Genomic DNA, 21,894 nt, shown 5'->3' on the forward strand with positions numbered 1-21,894 from the left:
GCCCTGCCCTGCCCATGGTCCTGAAACTTTGGCCAGTTTAATATATAAAAAAATCATAAGAGGATTTATAATTAAGAGCACATTATCAAATGTATGGAAATAACCTTTGTTGCTATTGCATTATCAGGGGGAAATAATTTTCCTTCACTAAAATTTTTTTTTTTTGGTAGGAATCCATTTTTCTATCACAGTGCATTGCTAAAGGTTGCTGTATGAGAGGGTCATTCATTTCATTAAATCACCACTACTATATCCCAAATAATCAAACGAAGACAACCTCACCCCCTCTATTTCTAGGACTGTAATTTAAAATATCCTTTTCAGATTAATTCCTGAACTGACCCTGATATGAAAGGGCTCTGTACAAACCCTGCAAATCAGACTAGTCCACATGCTTTGATAAGTGGTATAAAACATAACCACCACAATGTGTAACCGCAGATAAAACACTAGCCTAGAAATAAAAACAAAGTTTACATTAGGACTTTATTGATTCATCAACAAACAACAAAAAAAAACAATTACACAAGTACATATAATTAGTGATTGCCTTAAAACCATTCTCTACACAGCAAGGACTCATTACAAGAAACCCCCTCCCCTCCAAAATAAAAATTCAAGTTATGATTACATGCACACCAGGTACTTTCACATGCATCTAAACGATAGTTATTAGCAAAATATCTGTAAGCATTTACAAAAGATGAACCTTCCTTCATTTGTTCAGTGAAAATCTGAAATACGTATCCGAAGAACAGTTCCCAACCTTAAAAACAACAAACAAAAGGGGCTTCCAACTCATTTTGTCTTCCTGAGCCATCTCCATTTCCACAGCTGAAATATAAAATCTAAAGTTCACATTAAAACCAAAATGTATTATACAAACTAAAGTTACTAAAAAGAATCCAGATGGATTAGAAACTCATATCTTTGCTAAATGGGGGAAAAAGGCACTGAAACCGATTTGTCAAATTAAAAAGGCCCTGCTTACGACTGGTTTTAACTTCTAAAAATTGCAAACGCGCAGTTCATTTGGAAGTTAAGTAAATAAAAGGCCATTGGAAAGATTCATTTCAACACGCAGCAACGGAAAAGAAACATTTGGATGTAAGAAGCACCATGTTCACAGTGATATCTGATTTGGTGTACCATCATCAGTAAACAGTAAAATCGAAGGCAGTAACAAGGAAGACTGAGGCAGACAAAATAAGGCGGGGAAGACCAGAAAGAGGAAGTCGGCTATATTACAGTTGACCAGAAAGCAGATGGTTAAGATCCATGTCAAGACCTAGCTGATGGGGGAGGTTTTGCCCTGCCTTCCAGACACGAGCTGCACTTTGCAATGGGGATCCTAGGCATTTCATTTCGGCGCAGTTTAAACGGATCAGGTCGCTCGTCCTCAGTAGCAGATCTACAGGGACGCGAGAGCCCCGATCTGCCCTGGTCACGCAAGCCCGAGCACAATAAGCATTTAAAACGGGATCTTAAAATAAAAGCCCCCCAGAGACCGTTAAAAACCCCACTCCGATCAATAAATTAAGACCAAGTATGAATGCAAAACGCTGACGGTTAGAACATGAATTTAACACTGGCTCTACTTTAACACTGTGCCTATAAACCATTTGACGTGACCGAACGCCCCCCGACAACCCTCTCCCTTCACACGCTCGGGGTCCGACAGCCGCGACGGGAACGGGGACGGGAGAAGAGCCCAGGACCGGCCTTTGTTCGAACTGACAAGGCAATACGACAAGTAGTGTTTTAATCGACAAGCAGAGGATGACCTCCAACCAGGCAGGCAACCGTGCCCCGCTCGGACGTCACAAACAGGCCCGTGACCTCGGCGTCCACGCGTCATGCTGGGAAGGGCGACTCCATGTCTCGGGCTGGAATCGGACTCGAGACATTCCACTCGGTTTAAAAAAATTAATTAAAAGTGCAAGGGGGAGGGGGGAAAAAGGCATCCAATGTTTGTTTAAGGCGGCCCACACCGGAGATCCTCGAAGGAGCTCCTCCCAGTCCTCAGCTCACAGCCCGTCCTTGCCGTGTCCGTCGGCGTCCGGCGTCCTCCCGAGAGTCGGTCCTATTTCAATCGCTCTATGAGTTCCTGTGTGAGACCCAAGTTTATAAGCTGCAGGGTGGAGAGCTGGGCAAGCTGAGGGAAGGACTTGAGCAGCTTCTCCCAGCACAGTTCCAACAAGCTGGGCACCACCAGCCAGATCTTAAACAGGGAGCCAGTCCTCTTGTTTTCATGAATGTTCACCACTCCGCCATGGATGTACATACAGCCAGCCTGGGGGCAACGGGAAAGGAGAAAGGGTATTAGAAGGGGCAGAACAGAAAGAGGAACCGTTACAAAGCACAGGACAGCGACACGGCAGGAGAAAGCCCAGACCGGCGTCCCACCAGAGAGACTCACAGGGGTCACGGCAGCGCAGTGGAAGTAGGCCGGCTCCGGCATCACGGCTGGCAGCTTTGTCCACTGGAAGGTTTGCAAGCTGATCTTCCACAGATCGCCCAGTATCATCTCTCCGTTATAACCACCACATATAAAAACATCTGAAAGACACACTTGGCTGAATCTCAGAGCACCTGCTTCAGACACGAATACACGCTACCCGATTCGTAAGCAATTCACATTATGCGTGGCTAAAACAGTCAGAAGTTTAAGAAATGTTTCAAAAAGGGCAAAACATAAGTACCAGAGAAGCAAACAATGTAAAAGATCACATGGGAGATTACAATATTATACTCAAATGTGTCTATTTGATCAACATTGTACACGGTACAGGAGTAAATGTGCGCACAGTGAAATCTAGTCACTCTGTGCGACGCGTGTGGGTTTGAGGGGCGAATGAGTCACACTCACCGTTCCTGATCTGTACGCAGCTGTGACACCTCCTCGCCGCTGGATACCCTACAGAAATCAACCAAGCAGAACAGACTGCATCAAGCGGCACTAGGAAACGGGAACTCAGTCGGTCCATTTATATAAACACTTTCTTACAGGTAGAATGATGTAGCCCTTTTTTTTTTTTTTTAACGAGGGAAAAAAATACAACCTTTAATTCAATAAACATTAAGTGGAAACCTATAGATCAGCATTCCAGTCATAATGCCTTCCTCTCAACCCATTTTAACGGCTGCGAAGTTTTAAACGTACCTATTTTTTCATGTGGTTTCGTTGTGATCTCCTCCCACCAATTCGTCTCCAGGTTGTATGCGTGTACCTGACAGAAACCGTACACACCGATCAGACACCATGCCATTAGAGAACACGCACCACTCACTAGATACCACGCCTTCAATACGCAGGTCGAGGCACAAGCAGGTTCTCACCGGCCTGTACGTTCGCATTCTTACGTTGCATTACTTTCACACGGCTGTCTTTTACAAGGATTGTTTTGATACGGTGAAGGATGGATACCTTGTCTAAGGGATACGAAGTCCAAGATGTTCCTCCGCCTAAGATGTATATCCTCTGTCCATCGTGTGCGATCTCATGACGGTACCTTTGGAAGAGAAAGCCCCTCATCACTCCGATTGCTCGTATAACGAGTACTGAGCATAACCCATCATACTGGATCTTGCCCCGTTCACATTTCTCTACAGTAAAGTCAAATTTTAGGTCCGTTTTGTGCAGCGACAAGGGGTGCTTTGTTAAATCTGTTGGTCGAGAAACTTAGAAATGTATTCAAACCAAGATGTCAGAAAATATAAACCCGTGTTCACTGCAATGGTGTGAAAAGGTGGTATATACACATCTACAGTAATAACCACTGCAGAACGGGCCCTTACCGTTCCTCGGGCAGTTCATCGGTGGGGTTGTAGGGCTTCAGGTGGATCCACTCGCGGGTGGTCAAGTCCAGTCTATGCAAGTCTGTGCTGTAAATGTAGCCCGTCGTTCCCCCAAACACATACAGGTAGCCATTTATAATGGCCATCGCCTTAAAAACAACAGGTTGAGTAAATCAATCGATGATCTCGCACCATAAAACTGTGAGATTCATTCGCACGCTTTTTGTAGATCGTTTTGAAAGGCCAGCTCTGTACCTGTCCATATATGCGGTTGGGCTTCTTCCCCCGGCAGTTGAGTAGAGACCAGCGCTTGTATTTGACGTTGCACACATGGACGTCGTTGCCGTTGTTCTCGCCAAACGGGATGCCGGTGCCCCCGAACACCAGCAGGTTGTTGCCATGCAGGACCGCTGAGGAGAGACGAGGACAGACGTGGATTTAATAAAGACTGCACTTTAGTAACAAGCATACATGAAAATGTTTGGCGCTTAAACACGTGCATACATTTATACAGACGGAACTAAATCTCTAATGGGGTTCCTGTGCAGAGAAGCACATCTGAGAGAATACGTGTGGAGAACTGGGACGTTCAGTACCTGACATCGAGGCCAGCTCTGTGGGCATGTAGCCCTCCGTTCTCATTTGCTGCCAAGTGCCCGTGGCAAAGTGATACCGCCACAGCTCCCGGAACAAAGGGTAGTCTTCATTCTCGGAGCCGCCAGACTCATCGTAGTCCGGGTTGTAGCCTCCGAACACATACAGGTTGGAGTTGTCTGCCACACAGCGATGTCCACTCCGGGCCGGGGGGGCGCGGTGACCTGCAGACAGGAAGGGATACGTCATGGAGGGCGTTCCTCACCCCACCAACACACTCACGCACTCATCACTCCAGAAGCATTAAAACTCAGTCCAATACACAGCCCAGGTTTTAAAGTAACTTTTTAAATTAATTCCTTTTTCTTTTTGGGAGCATATTGGAAACCATTGGAAGTGGTTATACACTGGTATACAAATTTAGTTGGAACCAAGTGCTGCAGCTCAAATGTAGCACTAAATTAATGGTCTCTAGAAACACGAGTGGAAGACCTTTTACTAACAGGCTATGTTAATATACCTGCTTCACTGTGGCCAAGTGTGGTTTTGCATTAAACCCATATCCTGTAAACAAAGGAAAACAAAACATGGAAGGCCCGGGTTTAAAAAGATTGCATTCAAACGCCCTTATTCCATTCTCAGAAAACCAAGTGGAATGACCGGACCATTGACGCCCTCTTCTTGCATAGGCAAATCCTTCACATTTTTGCAAAAACCCAAAACATTACCAAAGAGGGGAAGTAAAACTAATCTCTTACCACATGGCTATGGCCAAGTTTAATCATAGGAAAGGACAAACTTGGTTCAACTAGGAAAAGCACATTCAAAACCAGCAGTGGGATTCCAACACCACCACACTTCCCTCTCCAGGCCAAACTATAATCCCTCATGAAAGAGAATGACACATTTTTTCTCTCCACTCCAGAGAGTTGAAGGCAGGGTACAGGCTACAGCACAGTATGATTTAATATTCATAATTGCATTTAAGAATCCCCACTCTCACAACCAAGAAAAAAAAGGAACTCCACTTCATCCATTTCTTGGTTCTACATGCAAGACAAAGCACATTTAGCCCATTTACTTTACTATCCTTGGTAGATTTCACAACTAAATGCCAAAGCAGCACCTAAAAACATGTTTAAGAACAGAATGTGAAGAACTATGGGGTGACCATGGGAGCAAAACACCACATTGGACCAGTGCATAATGACATTAGAGAGTACACTGTAATCCACACTAAGACATTTGTCAAGTCACTTCCTTATCACTGGGAAAAATCTGATTAAATCTCAAATTACAAAAGCACAGGTAAAAGCCTGTAGGACACATGAAATACCCACAGGTTGTACACAAAAGCATGCCACTTTGCACATGCATCTTAGCAGTGTTTAACAGCAATCCCCATCAGTTCACTAAACGATATCAGAGTAGCAAAATTTAATTCAGTGGTCTAGGGGAATCCCAAAGAATCAGGCTAGGGTCTAGTTTAGTGTACACTTTACAGAACAGAAGAAATCCATCATCCCTGCCTAAAGCAAGTTGCTGATAAGCATACCACGAATGTCATTTTGAGGAAGACATCTCATTACAAGAGATTTAGAAGCTTAAACAACCCTGATTTAAAGCAGGTTACTCCGAGATACAGAGAGCAATTTCCATGTAACAAAGAGGCCAGATCGGAGAGACCTGTGGAGAGTGAAACAGTCATCTGCCAAAACAGCACCCAGCAGCTTTGAGAGAGATTAAAAAGATGCAGGGGATTCCTAGATGTCAAAGGAAAGGTCATCCACAGGCAAGCACAGCAGCAGCTGCCCGCGATGGGGTCTGTATAGCAATGCAGCTGCTGCTGCTGCTGCTGCTGCTGCTCGAAGCCATTGCATGATGGATCCAATCTGTCATAGATCACAAGCATCCGCAAAAGTAAAATATAAGTAACTGTGTGTTAAAAGTGTAAAGAGATCTAGAATGAACCGCACCTCCTAGACAGACTGAAACAATGATCAAGCTTTTCGGTTTATATTTTATTTACATTCTACCTCATTTCTCCTACGTCCCTCTGCAGTGTCCACATCAGATCCAAATTAAAAAAAAAACAAACAAAAAAAAACACACATACAAAAACTTTTCTATAACAATACTAGTTTAGCAGAACAAAGAGGGCACTGATAATCGCACCTCCACTGCTCGACAGAGCACATGTTACAGTCTCAACACGTCCGATTACAGCAGCTATGCATAATTTACATACAACCAGGGTTTCTTTTGTTTCTCCGGAACAGCGGTCTGTCACTTTATAGCATCTCAGGATTCATCAAACTGCAGAAGACACTTGTCAAACTATTTTCACTGTAGTGAACAATTTTTGTATCCACTTTCAATGCATGCCTCAAATTCTTTGTTTCTGACTATTCATAACCCTTCCAACTATGCAGCTGAAATGGTTTGCATTTTCTGATACTTGGTTGAACCTTTGTTTTTCAAGCATGTGTCAGTTTGTATTTGCAGTAACACACTAAACAGAGCTTTCCTTCAAATATTTAGATCAAGAAACGAATCCTGTATACGAGTGTGCGCTGTTCAGAGCAATAATTGGATTGGATTGGTAGAATAGTAGCGAAACGAGATCATTCCCTTCGGTGGGGAAAAAAACGAAGCCAATGAGCTGATGGCAGCCAATCAGATGGAGCATGAGCAGGGAACATCGAGTCATCCAATTGGTCAAATGCTACTACCCAACCTGCCCAGCCTTCCCGGTGCTCCTCTTTCCCACAGTGATGGAGTGTGAACAGCCTGTGAGGTTTAGAAAGCCAGTGTCTCGGCAAGATATACTAATATAACCAATTATAGATCAGGGTTCCCCCAAGTACATCCAAGGAAAACCACTGATGCACCCAGAAGTTGTTTTCAGAGGCTCCTCAGTCCCAAGAACATCAACAATGGTCACTGGTGCATGGAAGCAGTAGCAGTCTTTGCAAAGGATATTAGTATGAAAACATGGAAAGAACCAAAGAAGGAAAAAGAAAATCCACACACTAGAGGATGTTTAAACACTCTCACCTGTTATAAACACAGATGCACACATTCACGCCAATGGGACAATTCTCATCACCAGACAAATGCAGCTGGAAGTACCAGTGGAGAAAAGCAACGCCTTTTACCAGGGGAAGGGGAGGCAGGATGGGGGGTGGGGAGGTGCACAGGGATTCTTTCACAGATATCACAGTTTTGTGTTTCTGTTTTGAGTTGGCATGATACCCACCTTCTCTCAAAAACCTGTAAGGGATCCTGAAGCTGGGGCAAGGTTGAGTGAAGAGTCTCCTAGCAGGCAGCCACCGTACTCTCTTCTTAAAGCCTGTTACCACAATTACCGGCAATGAGTCAGTCACACAGACAGCGGTACACAATGGCAAACAATCAAACAAACAAATAGTAAACCACAAGCACCGGAGAAGGGGGGTGGCATTCTCCACCCCTGCTCACAAATAAAAGGACAAATTGGACCAATAGAAAGACCAGGTCCTTAGCAAAGACAACTGTCAGCCAGGGGGACCATATTCTGAATGCAACAGCCATCAGATATTAATAGTGCCACTGGTTCAATGGCACGGTTAGTTTCTTCTATAGGTGGGATTTCAGGTGTAAAATACAGCTGGAAAAAGAACATCCCATATTTAGAACAAAAAGAGTGGCTCAAGGTCGTCCCCTGCACAAAATGCTACACCCCCAAACATGGTATGGATTACCAATGCATTTTGCATTACTCATACACTACAGTAAGCAAAACCTGTGCTGATAAAGCAGTGCTGCCAGGGTGGTACAGCCTGTGAAACCATACAGCCTAGAAACATACCAGTGGTGGAATTAATGGCAGTTCCACTTCTTCACCAAGTACAGCAGGAATACAGGTGTTTGAGGGCTCACAAGTGGCTCAGCCAGTAAAAGCCTCTGCTCAGAGGGCAAGACAAGCCCTCTAGCACAGACAGTGCCGGTTCCAGTGTGAGTTTCGTCAGCTGGCAGAAATGTGGATTACTCTGAAGGCAGCACACAACTGGCCAAGCACTACCAGCATTGAGCACTCACCAAATCGGACAGAGCTTCCTTTGCTTCCTTCACAACAGTGACCCCTAGGGCACCAACGAGCTCCACAGGGCTACCAGTGAGAGCTACAGTTTTGCCTTCTCAGTTGTGTACTCAGTGTGAAAATAATCCGTTTGATTCCACACTTTCAGAGAAAACCTGCCTTCATCGCCTCTAGTGTTCCTGGAGAAGACCATGTAATTACAGACATGATCTTCTCTTCCTCTCACTTTGCAGAATTTTAAAATTTTAAAACATAAATAATGGGATTAACAGTTGCTTTTACTTGTACTGACACAAGAGAAATTGGGATTCAAAATCATAAATCTCAACAGCTCAAACACACAAGCCAAGCAAGTTCCTATAGGCATACAAGTGCTTTACGAATTTGGCCAATGTTTTTCTGCCCTCTCCCCACTTGGAGAACATGCAGACCCCACCCCACAAACTGTCAGCAGACTGTGGATAAGGGAAACTGGGACTCAACACATGGGTGCAACATCCTGATAAAGGATGTTTTAATCCATATGGAAAGTAAAAACAAAGATAAAATAAGTAGGCCAACTGCTATTTGCTTCTTACAATGACTCAAAGAAACCTATAGCAGATACACTAGGCGGCACCCAAAATCTTTTTAAGCTTGCTAAATGGTCCAAGACCCTGAAAATTCAAAATGCCTCAACAAGTGCTGCAAAACAGGAAATGGCCCAGCTGACAACAGACCCACAGAACTCGAGGACGAGACCTCTGGGCATTTCTAAAGATCAGACCTTTCACTTCATTGTGCTGCAGGAAATCGACTATATTGCTGGAGAATGCCCACAACAGTGTTCCTCCTGATATGCAGTATTCTTTAACACCTCTGCAATCAGCTGGGGAAATGTACAAATCATAGATCACATGCATTATATATTTGGCATATTACACTAGCAGAGTAACTAGCAGTTTATGAAGTGTCACAGGCTTTCAACAAACTGTTCTCCCATTGAGGGCTACTGTCAGCCACCTAAACGCTTGCATACAGCCAAGTCATATCATTATACTTTCAAGGTTAAAATCTGGACTACAACGTTCTGCATTCCTTTTCACCAGATGCTTTTATAAAAATAGAAAAAAAGCTGATTATGTGTGGACATCTGTACAGTCTCCAGTCTTTTTCCCCAGCTGGTGTTAACCAAGAAGCTCTTGGTAGCTTTCCCATTCAGAGGATTAAGTGACAGATCTTAGTAGGGCATAACTCGGAAATCTACATGAAATGCCTCCGAGATGGGCTAACCTACACCACAGTTTTAAGAGGTGAAATGGGACCAAACTGGAGATGCATTTCATTACCTACCCTACTCCTTATGCAATTTAATAATGTGTTATTTACCATGTAGGTTCTTCCTGTACTTTAGATCTCAGGCTAAGTTTAAGCCTTTGTTTCATACGATTACATTACACATACCATTTTCAAATGAAGGGTCAATACAATCTGAAACCAGTCAAATTGTATATGCAAGAAGATAACATTAATACCGCTAAAGTCTAAATACTGCAGTGGTATGTACTCAAAGTACTCGGAAATGTACTCTGATGTACTTTGGTTTTGTTTGTTTATGTATGTATCCAAGACGGGTTAAGATTGACCTTCACTATATCATCCCAGAAGATCATAATCAGATTTTCAGGATAAGCAGTCCTTTCTTGACTAAGAAAGCTTGATTTGGTTGTACATGTAGTATCTTTTTAATCACTCCCTTCCCATACAAACTAACAGATAAGGTAAGTAATCGGAAACATATGTTTTTTTTATTATTTTCTTTTAGGAGAATTAACCATTATTTTTTTGGAACAAACACAAAAAAAGGTCTGCAATTAAAACAAACAAAACCAAAATACTGTGCAATGTGGTTTTCAGGAGCAAAGTTCATGACAGCTGATACAATTGTTGCAAAACAGTTTTACACTACAAATTTTGCACCACTGTAGCCTATATAGCAAGAAAAAACAAAATGAACATGGATAAAACTGAAAAACCCTACTTTCAAAAAGCATCAATTTTTGAATTTACATTGAAGGCGTCACATTATAGGTAATCTAGAGAAGTCTGGTGCCTTGCAGGTAAAAAAGGACATTGTAGAATTTGAGCTTACCTACAACTTAAATAAAATCTCACACTGTGATGCGTCGTGCGGACAAGTGGAATAGAATTAACGGGTGACTTTTCACATCCCAACACAAGACTTGGGCTACTACCTGTATTCATGTATTTTGACCTTCCACACAACTATCAATTATAATAAAGTTGAGAGGGATTTGATCCAATGTGACAGAACCCACTATGTCTAGGGCTGGAAAGCTGAACCTGCAAACAACATTTTCAGACATTCACACATTTTCAGTCAATCAACCGAAGAAAGCACGGTTCACACCAGTTAGCCATTACCTTACACCAGTGCATTCCTTCATTGACTGGTTTCAAAAGATTTCTGATTTGACAGCTGCTGCTCCGTTTGATCCTCTTCTTTTGGGGAAAAACACACTCAACTTTGCTGGTTTACTGGTTACACATTTACTTTGCGGACTAATCTATTGTAAACCACAAATGCAAAGTACCTGCATCATTTCCTCTGCAGGTTATAAAGCAAATTTGTCGAGTCACATTGCATTTGACTATTTAAATACCCCCCACCCCCCACACACACACACACACACCCAGAGGGCAACAAACACTATCACGTCAGCCAGTGTTGTGTATCTATTAACTACTAAGGGTTTAAAACCACTGCCAACCTTAACAGAGCTACCACCTTTATTGAGCAAATACAATTAAAAAAAAGTGAACATTTCTGCGTAGTAAATATGTAGTAAATTCTCTGCTCTGCATACTTAACCATAGTTGGTATTTCTAAAGCTAAACAAAGCCAAGATTGAGCTGTCACATCTCCCTAGATCAATCTGACATACCCCTTATGGTGAGCAATCCCACTTTGCTAAACCTTACTCCATGAGTGCAACCCCTGAGTTAATAATAAACAGTAGTATGTTGAAATGCAATGCAATTATCTTGGCGACTTGTAACGCATGCAACATCTGAAACTATTTTATAAGCTTGTAAATGTGTTAAGAACAGAAATAATTACAAATAGCAAATAAGAGCTGTTCGTGTACGGATTGTGCTACACAGTCCGATCCGCTACCGTGTGTATTCACGTCACAGACTCGCTCGCATTGTTTAGGTCTACGGAGGTTTCATTTTAAAGACACTGAAACGCCGCTCTTTCGTTTCCTGATCACAAGAGGGATAAACCAGTGTTGTAATCATGAGGAAATGTACATATTATTGTGAACTGACCTGCTGTTCTCGATGGAGTCCTCCCAGACAGTTTCTCGAATTTATTCAGCTGGTCCACACAGCGGGTGTTTTCAGCTCCGTCTGTCGCGGACATGTTCCCCCCCCCCCAATAAAATTAAATAAACGAATGATGATTTACCTACAATCAAATGTTAAAACGCAAGCTCGTCAGGGCTGATTTTTGCATCCCAAACACTAAAACAACTCAGCCCACCTCGCAGACAAAACCCTCCACCAATCCGCGGAGGCCTTAAATACCGCCGACCAATCAGAGAGCGCCTTGTTGCGAGGTCGGGAGAGGAAGGAGATGCGGAGACGGGTGACTGGGCAGCTGTTATTAAAAAAAAACTTTAGCACATCAAGATGATTGTTTGGACGGTGCAGATTAAACAACATTAATTTAAATATACGAATTAAATTATAGCTTTCATTAACATTTTAATGAATCAGACACCGTTTTATTATACATTATGTTAGGTATTTAAAAATAATTATATATTTTAAATTATGTACTGCTTATTTGTTGACTTTCGAAGCACAGATACCCTTTTAAAGCCCTTTTAATTGGCTGTACAAACTTTTTGTGTAAAAAAACGAATTCACTTAATGGTAGAAATCGATATATCTATTTGTTTTTAATCGTCAATGTCGCTATTGATATTAATGTGTTTTGCATCGGGACGCTGTACTGTGACAAAGCGGGACCTTCTTCGCTTGGGTGCCGTTTCTCCAGCCGGGGACGACATTGAGTGCGGGACTGAAAATGGCGGCGCTCAATACCAGCGGGGATGGCGTTGATACCGCGGCGGAGAAATTAAAATCTCCTCAAGCAACTCTTCAGAGAGTCCGCGAAATACTCAGCCAGGGGATTGCGGTGGAAGACAGTCGGTGTGAGAGGTAAGTGATATGAAGATTAATCTGGCAAGCGTGTATTATTGGGTAACTGGTGGAAGCAATGCCTGGGGGGATTGGGGCGCGAATGAATGAAACCTGGTGTTTACTGTGCACTGAGCAGCAGCCTGGCTTGCACGACTTTACTGTCGTCTTCCGAATTAATTTTAATTATTTAGGGTGGTTATATATAAATAATGAATCTCCGGTATATGCATGAGATTCGTGCTGCAGTATTTTTTTCTTTCATTCGAATTCGATTGTTTTCTCTCTCTCTCGATTAATCGATTTATTTGTATTTTAGTCGGGAGGATTCACAAGCATTCAGTGATTAACACGTTTTTTGTTTACACCAGAAGGGATCAATATTGCATTGTCTGGTTGATCCTAATTTCAGTGTGACTAAGTGAGAAATCGGCATTTATGACACACTTGTGTATATTTGACTTGTTCAAGATGCCTTAATGTGGGCTTCATATTTGAATATTCATGCTATAAAGTCAGTTGGGATCGACCCCCCCCCCCCCCCTATATATTTTTCCATCAGGTTTGCCGGTATCTGACATAACTCTTGGGTTTTGCCACAGTTATTAAACATTTGATATAACTTCTGTTTCAGTGAGGAGCATGTGGCTGAACCAGAGACCCCAAATGATGTATCCCAGGCTCCATTTCAGGCAGTGAGCAAAGAAGCCTTTTTCTCCCGGGTGGAGACGTATACAATATCCTTTACAGTGCTTTTTGAAAACTATATATGAGCTTGTATAATTGAAAGTATATTGAATTTACATCCCATTTGTCTTTATAATGTAAACTGTATTTTTTAAATGACAGTCAGTATGTAAACATTATTAGCCATAGCGTTCTGCTAGAGTGTGATGTAAAAGTATCCGCACCCTTTCCTTAACTATGAATACTGTTTAAAATGGGCAGCCAAGCCTCTTGAAATTTCTCCCTTGAGGTGTGCGAGTTATGGCTGGACGAATGTAGCTTTTGACATGCTAAAGTGTACAAGCTGTGAGGCGTTCCTATGTGGATCTCTAGAGCTCAACCGAGACATTAATAAATGTAAGTTCTTCTATTCAATAGTTTAATCAGTACATGCATGCAATTAAAGTGCAATTGATAAGTGCTTAGAAATCATTAGTCACGCAGGCCTAATGCTATTATAAATTCAGCTGCTACTCTGTTTATATTGCTGGAGAACCTTGTTTGTGTAAGACTGGCATTAAGTAATACATTTTTAAACGGAAAATAACAGTACATGCATAATTTATTATTTGATTAATCATGAAAGTGTTTGTCAAAGTATGATCCACAACACTTGACAGATCACATTTAGAAGTAGTTTTTTTGTAATATCCATACATATCCATATTGATATTTGGTCTCAACCAAAAGGGTGCAGATTTAAATTTAAAGTGCTTTTTTTCAGTGGATTTTTTTTCTGCATTATTAAATGAGGTTCTGTACTATTTTGTGTTTCCTTTCTTAAAGACAAAGAACGAATACTAGAGCTTAAGAAATCTTTACAAACACGCCATGACAAGTTTTGCTTCTGGCCAGACTTCCCCAGTCCAGGTAAAAGAGCCCTTTAGCTGTCTAAGGGGTGTTTAATATTGCTTTTAACGCAGCCTATGAAATGGGTAACATGTGGGATGCTGTTGCTGTTCTAGATCGGTTCTGGACCCTCCCAATCAGCGAGCCAGCAGTGCTTTTCAGCAACTTCCTGGACCGTTTCAAGAGCGCTTGTCGGCTGGATCTGCAGCTGCCATCCATGAAGCCTGATGATCTGAAAAACTTGGTGAGTTAATTTGATTTATAAAAGTGACTAGACTCCAGAGATCTCTTTTTGTATTTATTTTTGACACCTCAACTATTAATTAGTTAATTGAAGCATTAATTTGCTAAATTGATCCATTTAAGCATTGTTTTCGGGTTTATAAGCAGCTAATGCTTTACAGAGATCTGCAAAACTATAGACCAGGGTTGCTCTCCACACCTAGTCTCCAGGTTTTTCAGGTTGTATAATTTTTTCCCCGTCTAAAAGCACGAATGATAGTGCTTGTTACATAACACACATGAAGGCCTTGTGATGTATGCAAATAATACGTAAATATGCTTCTCGCTTCCCTTCCCATCCCTGCTCTCGCAAAAAAATCTAAAAGTGCTTTTCTTTGAAGGAGTAACTGACTGCTGTCATCATATTTGTTGATCTGCAGTCTCTAAGCGAGGATGTACTCAGTGTCCTGCTGCAGCTGATTGAAGACGAGCTGAAGAGAGAAGGAGGGTCTCCGGTGAAGATCTGTGCGGAGCCTCTGTCTGTGCAACTGACAGCCTGCATTGTGGCTCTGTTCGGCTGGTCCTCCAGGTAAGGGGAGATGGGAAATGCACTCTCTTTAAAGCATTGAAAGGAATAAAAAGGTCTGAAACTGGGTACATTTGAAAGAGAGTAAGTTGTTTCATGGGTAGTGAGATTCACATTCCAGAGAGAGAGAAGATCTGAAGCTGTTGGAAGTTATTGTATATGTGTGTGTTTGTTTCACACAATTCTGTTTTCTTTAACATGTTTTGGCATTGAAAGCACAATAGGTTCCAACTTGTGGTCCATGCATCTAGGTCAAAGATTCGATTTGGTCTAGGCCTTGGTGTCTGTCAGGATGCAGTGACTCAGCGATCTCTCTCTTTCTCTGCGTAGTGCGACCCATAGCTCTCTGCACCTGCCCGTCCTCATCTGCTCCTACTGCCTGCGCAAGGTGGGCCTTTGGAACTTCCATCAGATCGACGGGCTGACCGTAGAGGGGGATGGCTCCTTTGCCTTGACCTCCACCCCGGGGCAGGACAGCCGTGGGGACCGGATGAACCCCACCTCCGCCTCGCCCTGCAGGATGGTGCTGCGGAGCCAGGACGCCACGCGGACACAGGGCTCTGAGCATGTAGGCCTCCCTCCCCCTTTTACTCCTGCTTTCCCATGCACTGGATCAGCCTGGAAGGCTAATGTCTGATGTGTGAGGCCTAATCTAGTTGGTTTTATAGCTCACCCTATACCAGCAATTTCTGGTGAAGACTGGGACCACATTATCTAATCAAATAGACGGGCTGAAGAGTGTTGAGGTGTTTGTTTATAATTATCTCCGAGTCCTACATTAACCCAAGCACCTGCTGTGTTGAATTTTGGTGATATAAAGTGTTGAACAGTATAAACTGCTGATTTAAGGATGAACTGTTTCCCGTTCGCCCCGGTCCGCTGCCCACTGCTGCTCTCGTGTGTCTGCAGGGTGATGCCAGCCCATCGCCGCTGGTTTTCCGGACTCGAAACCGGGACTCTCCCAGCCCCAATGAGGAGTCTCCCAGCCCCGTGTCCAGGGGAAAGAGGCCGGTGACGCGCAGCCGGGTGCTGGGCGAGGCCGTGCCGCCAGGCAGCGAGGTGCCCTCCAGCCCCCAGCGCAGGGCCAAGCGCTCGCGTCTCTCCTCCGCCAGCAGCACGGTAAGGACCACCCAAACTGCGCCCCCCGTGACACACTTGTCAGCTTCGTGTTTAAACATAGCTGTATGTGTTGTATTGTGACCATAGTCTTTAAATATCACCATACTGAGGATGATGTGAACTTCTCCCCTGCCACTCAAATTGACTACGCTGCCCTCTTCAGGACACCCCCACCCCCCGCAGTGCCTTTGACCCTTTGTACCAGCACCGAGACTGGTGTCCCTGGGTCAGCATGTCGCAGATTCAGACACCGGGGGAAGGGGAATCCACCACCGACACCCCTGCCCAGCCACAGGGCCCCGAGAGCAGCCAGCCGGGCTGGAAGGCAGCGCTCGACGTGTTCCTCTCCATGAGGAAATCGGACGAGTCCCAGGGGGCCACTTCATCACAGGTACGCCGCTCGCACTGAAGGGGTCTTTCTGCTCCAGGAATGCTGGAGCTCTAAACCCTCAGTTAGTGCTGAAATAAACATAGTCTGGTATTGTTATTCAAGTCCTGACTGCACATTTTCTCACCGGCTTCCAAGATGCTGAAATACTTATTATGGCACAGAATTTTTCCTTTGAGATCTGTTCATTTTTTTTAATTTTTTTTTTTTAAGTTGTTTTGGCATGCAGAATAAACACAATGGACATTTTTCCATACACAACACCACTTTTGTTTCTGTTTTGAATCCATGAACGTTAAAAAAAAAAAAAAAAAAAAAAAACCTGACTCCTCCACGGCTGTTTGTTTGTTTGTTTGTTTGTTTGTTTGTTCGTCCCCAGGGTCTCCATGACAAAACGCAGAGGGTCCTGAAACTCTTCCGAGTGTGTTTTCCCAACAAAGCCTCTCCGTGACACGGGACTCTGGTGACTGGCCTGGGTTTTACCCCTTTTTATTTTGCCTTTTGTGGTCTTTCTACCTGGAGTTACAGACCTGCCATTGATACGAAGCCACGCCAGTTCTTGAGTCTTGTTTACCCTCAAATAATCAACTTCACCTTTAACTACAATAAAAAAAAAAAAAAAAAACAACATCCCTGTGCCGTGCAGAGCGAGTGTCTTCCAGAGTCGCTCTGAAAAAGCCCGTTGACCTTCCTGTGATGGGGAAAGGGAGATGCAGGGCTCTGGACCTACACCGGGGGCTCCAGAACAAAGTTGGTTCATGCCCAAGAGACTGGCTGCTGACACCGATTGACTGCAGTAAGACAGCTGGCCTCATTCTGAGAGAGCCAGCCCTCCGTTACTCCTGGTGAGGACAGACTCGCTGTTAGGAGATATTATGGTCTGTACCACACTACTTGTGAGCAGCACTCCGTAACTGGGGAACACGTTCTTCTTTATCCCAAATGTTAATGTTTAACTACAGTAAATGCAGTTCAGTTACTTTGAAAGGGGATCATTGTATTTCTTCAAGGGAAATTAAAACGTTTAAAATATCATATGGGTCTTTCATTAGGGTTGGGGAGAACTGGACAACTATTTTAATGACTTAAAGATCTGTATGTGAACAGAATGTGTACAGTGCCATGGAAGGACTTTTTAGAAGGATTGTTTTGATGGTAAAAGTGGGGTGGGTGGGAAGACATTCCTGATATTGTACATTTTCTGTGAATGCATTGCTTTTTTTGCCTCTGGGTTTTAAGACTCAGCTGTAGCAGATGTTGAATTTTTGGATTCCATGTTCCGCACAAATTAAAATGTTTCTCCCTCGTAGTGGACACAAATGCCTTTGTATTGAAATATGAGAAATGAAAGCAGTGGTGCTGAGATTGCTGCCGTTTTCTTTTATTGCATTCTTGCCAGGAGGGACAGCCTGTGCAGACGTGATAAAATGTCTCATTAAATATTTTTCTACATAAATATTGCAGTAATGGAATGTATATAAATAATACATTGTTGAATTAGGCCTGTTTGCTATGTTTGTTCCCATTATCTTGCATCCATTGCTAAAAATATATTTCAGCATCATACCACAATCCTTCTGAAAGTGTCCTCAAGCCACTTTGAATCGGGCCTTTAAATGTTTACATTTAACTTGTAATGAAGCTGCTAGCGACATTTGTATTAAAAGCAGAAAGACCTTTCCTGTAAATGCACTATTGTCATTTATGTGTATAACACCTGAGACCTTCATACACTTATAATAGCTCTGCAATTCCATTATATTATTGCTTTCCTAATTCATTTATTTTTCCACCCAAAGTGAAGCTTTAAACCACAGCTTGCTCTGAATGAATTACACATATATACAAATATTAATTTATCTTTAAACATTTTGCGTTGGACATCAGAGATTTTGAAAATCATCCTGCTTTAACTCCCAGTTTATCTGGTAAGCCTACAGTGGCAGCAGTAACCGAGCCCAGGAATGCCCTTTCACCTAGTTCCTCAGAGGGTAAACAATGGGGCTTGGAAAAGCTGGTTACACGACGTTAAAAAAATAGTGTTCATTCTAGAGTCAGAGCTGCAAAGACATTCTAAAAGGCAAAATTTAAACCTGTCAATCTGCTTGAAGCCACTGGTGTGTTGTGTTTGCAAAACTGGAAGAGGTTTAAAAAGGGGGGATGGGATATTTGATCCTGCATATGAAGAAACCCCAGCCTGGAGGGAGCAGAGTAACACCTCTGGTAATTGCTGGGGAACTGGGGCAGCGTGAAGCCGGCAGGCACCGGTGTAGGGGCTGCACGGGGAAGCGGCTGGACATGGGTAACCGACAACTGTGCCTGTAACAGAAAGTAAGGAGGAATCGTGACCTTTCACCCTTTGGGGATTTAAACAGCTGTCTGCAGTTAAAAAAAACAGGCAAAGCATGGTATTATACCAGTTCCTATGGAAATGAGGAAATGCAAGCATTTGGAGAGACTTTTGTGGGAAACTGTTGCAATCCCTCAGGCACTTTAGCACACACTTAGCATTAAGAATATCACTTGTTACCATTGCTTTACCATACATATTCAACAGCTGCCATTGGACTGTTTTTGTAAGGGTTCTCGCTGTGTGAAACCACTTCACCCCATGCATCATTTGCAGTCCAGTGGGGCATGGAGAGAATTTCCCAGGAAGGAATACATTATCTAGATTTAATATATATCCTACTTCACATCTGATCATTTGTATAGCTTTCATTGTGCAACTGTTAAACCTCTTTAAGTGAAACCTGTGGTTCTAGATCAGATGTCCGTGGCTGCTGAAAGTGTTCAACTTACAAATACTAGAATTGTGAACATCTAGAATTGTAATGGCTGCTTTTATTGATTAACAGATACCAAATATAGGGAATTTTAATTCAGTTTATTTTAGCACTTAACGGATACCCACACTGAAAAATATTAGTTAGCTATATAGGTATAGGCAGGCACGCAGGTCATCTTAACTTTTGGCCACTCCTGAGTTATAGAATAGTGTTTCCTGTGCTCCTTGAAATCCAATGTGAAGGTATTTAAAAGCTTCAGTATGGTTTACTATAATCAAATAAATAATGCTACAAATCAATTGGTATGCGATTCCTTTACTTAAGTCTTTGCTGTCCAAATCAAAACTGGACGCAGACGTACTGTGTAAAAGTCCTTGTCCCTGTCCAGCGCTTCAAAAAATCCATCTTTATAATATTTATTATAATATTTGAATATATTTTTCTGTACATTTCTCAGTTTGGTTCTATTTCTTGCCCTCCGGTCAATGATGTTGGAAGGCAAAGGGTGTGAAAGTAAGAATGAAATTGCGGCTGAATAACTTTTAACCAGTTTAACTGGGTATATTAAGTATTACGAGCCACAGATTTACTTAACTCAGCGTGTCGTCCCCACTAAATCAGTTTCACAAGAAACAATCGAACGCACAGGAATAGACACTCGGCTCTTCTCAGTGCGTCTGTCTCCAGAAACCTGGATTGCTGTGAAAGCTTATTATTACAGGTTACCCAAGGTCAGGCCATAAACTATTCATTAGGGTACCAGATGAGTGTTTCCTTTCAGGAGACTCTTGTGCTGTGGTGTTTGTGTAAAAACCGTTGGGAAGCAGATTGCACCTGCATTGCACTGGTGTGACTCATGGTTTGTCTGGTCAGTGGAAGATGCTTGTGTTGTGAAGCTGGGGTTGGTGTTTAAAAGCTAGTGAGGCTTCAGGATCTTGCTGGTTCCAGAGCAAGACAATGTGAACTCCAGTTCTCAAGCTGTAAATAGGGCCATAACTTTCCAGGCTCCATATGTGTATCTTTTATAAACTCCTTGTATTTAAAACATGTTAGACACCTGTGTATTTTAGGATGTTATGAAGCTATATGCACAACAATTCTCTGTGGCTTCTGAAAGTACTGGCGTCATGTCATTTGGATAAGAATTAATAATTGGATCTGAGCCACATTAGACCACTGTGCAATTATCAGGATTTATGATCTGTCAATGGAGAATACGTCCTCGACAGAGAATAATGGGGTGATTTTCAAAGCTTGCTTCACATTTTCACTGCATTTTCCGACAATGTGAAAAAATGAAGGTGAAAATAAGATAAAACAGGCATGTAAAGTAAAAAAAAAATGTAATGCCTTGATTCTGCAGAGTCATTGTCAAGGGGCCACAGTGTTGGTGTGAATCCAAAAACAGGGAGTGGGCATCGACTTGGACAGAGCTGAGATTAACTCATACAATTAACGTCTAACTTGGGGGGCTAAGCACACAGTCAAACACTTATCATAAACAGAGGACATAGCTGAATGAATTGTGACGTACAATATAACAGTTAGTGATGGAACGGCGCAGCATGAAAATATGGAAGATTTTCCAGTGTCACACTTTTGAACTGCATTAATAATGCATGTGTATGTATCAACTAAAATTATATATTAAACTGTTGTGTATCCTATTTTCATCAGTGGCCACTCTAATCTGAATGTTGTCTTTGTATCTCTGTAAAGCTGGAACAATATAACTGAGAAAGTCAAGGCCACAGAGCGATTACCTGTGCTCTGGAGCAGGTATGGGGGTTTTGATTTATTAATCGAAAGTCACAGTTAGGGTTTTTCGAAGAATGACAGCATTTAGATCTCATTAAAGCCACCCAGTAACTCTGAGTCACTGCTCTGAGCTCTTAGAGGATTAGAGAGAGAGTTTGTTTTATATAAATACCTGGACTCAATTACCTAATGAGATATTCACCGTGGAGAACCCTGGCTGAGCACCGAGCTAATGGCTCCTGTGGCAGGAGTTCAGCCCGCCCTGAGGGAAGGAGCTTTGTCCTCCCGCTGCCGAAGGCCAGCTCTCTTTATCTCTGATCAGGTGCCTGACGCCCCCTCTCCTCAGCTGATCGCTATCGCTGCGGTCTGCCTGTTTTCGTTGCACGTTTCTTCCAAGCTGCTGTGCGCTTTAGTACTTGTTTTGACCTTGCCATGGGGGGGGTACGGAGAGCACGTGCTGAATTCCCACACCTTTATACTGCAGGCAGGAATGTGGACATGTAAAATCCTGATAGAGGTAAAGAACTCAGAACGTCAGACCCGCTGCTGAGTAGATCAAGGTGCGTCTGCAGACAGCTGTCTTGGGGACGATCGCCATTCGTAGCACAGGACTCCCGTACGTTTTGGCATTTGGGATGACATCAAGACTAGAAACTGTTTTTCTAATCGAACAGATGGAAGGTTTACCTTGGAAGTGAAAATGTTATCCAGACACAGCAAAGTTTGGAAATGTACTGGCTCCAGGGATTTTGGAGGATGGAATCTGACACGATAG

The 21,894-nt window shown here is 42.8% G+C and overlaps 2 protein-coding genes across 3 annotated transcripts; one reads left to right on the forward strand and one right to left on the reverse strand.

The window, feature by feature from the left end:
- Positions 1-467: 467 nt before the first annotated feature.
- klhdc10 (kelch domain containing 10) lies at positions 468-12,026 on the reverse strand. Of its 2 annotated transcripts, XM_066723490.1 has the most exons (10): positions 11,807-12,026; positions 7,652-7,744; positions 4,395-4,616; positions 4,054-4,208; positions 3,799-3,947; positions 3,428-3,512; positions 3,164-3,230; positions 2,870-2,917; positions 2,420-2,559; positions 468-2,293 (listed from the first exon to the last, which is right to left on the reverse strand). In XM_066723490.1, the coding sequence occupies exons 1-10, from the start codon at positions 11,898-11,900 to the stop codon at positions 2,084-2,086; spliced, it is 1,263 nt and encodes a 420-aa protein (XP_066579587.1). In that variant the 5' UTR covers positions 11,901-12,026; the 3' UTR covers positions 468-2,083. The 2 variants fall into 2 exon arrangements, with proteins under 2 accessions (XP_066579587.1, XP_066579588.1); XM_066723491.1 differs by lacking the exon at positions 7,652-7,744.
- Positions 12,027-12,123: 97 nt separating this feature from the next.
- zc3hc1 (zinc finger, C3HC-type containing 1) lies at positions 12,124-18,079 on the forward strand. Its single transcript, XM_066723489.1, has 10 exons — positions 12,124-12,703; positions 13,317-13,419; positions 13,615-13,765; positions 14,195-14,278; positions 14,374-14,501; positions 14,920-15,068; positions 15,396-15,633; positions 15,975-16,184; positions 16,348-16,575; positions 16,952-18,079. Exons 1-10 carry the CDS (start codon positions 12,570-12,572, stop codon positions 17,021-17,023), a joined length of 1,497 nt encoding a protein of 498 aa, XP_066579586.1. The 5' UTR covers positions 12,124-12,569; the 3' UTR covers positions 17,024-18,079.
- The last annotated feature ends 3,815 nt before the right edge of the window (positions 18,080-21,894 follow it).

This window comes from Amia ocellicauda, chromosome 15 (assembly GCF_036373705.1).
Source record: "Amia ocellicauda isolate fAmiCal2 chromosome 15, fAmiCal2.hap1, whole genome shotgun sequence".
NCBI classification, from domain to species: Eukaryota; Metazoa; Chordata; class Actinopteri; order Amiiformes; family Amiidae; genus Amia; species Amia ocellicauda.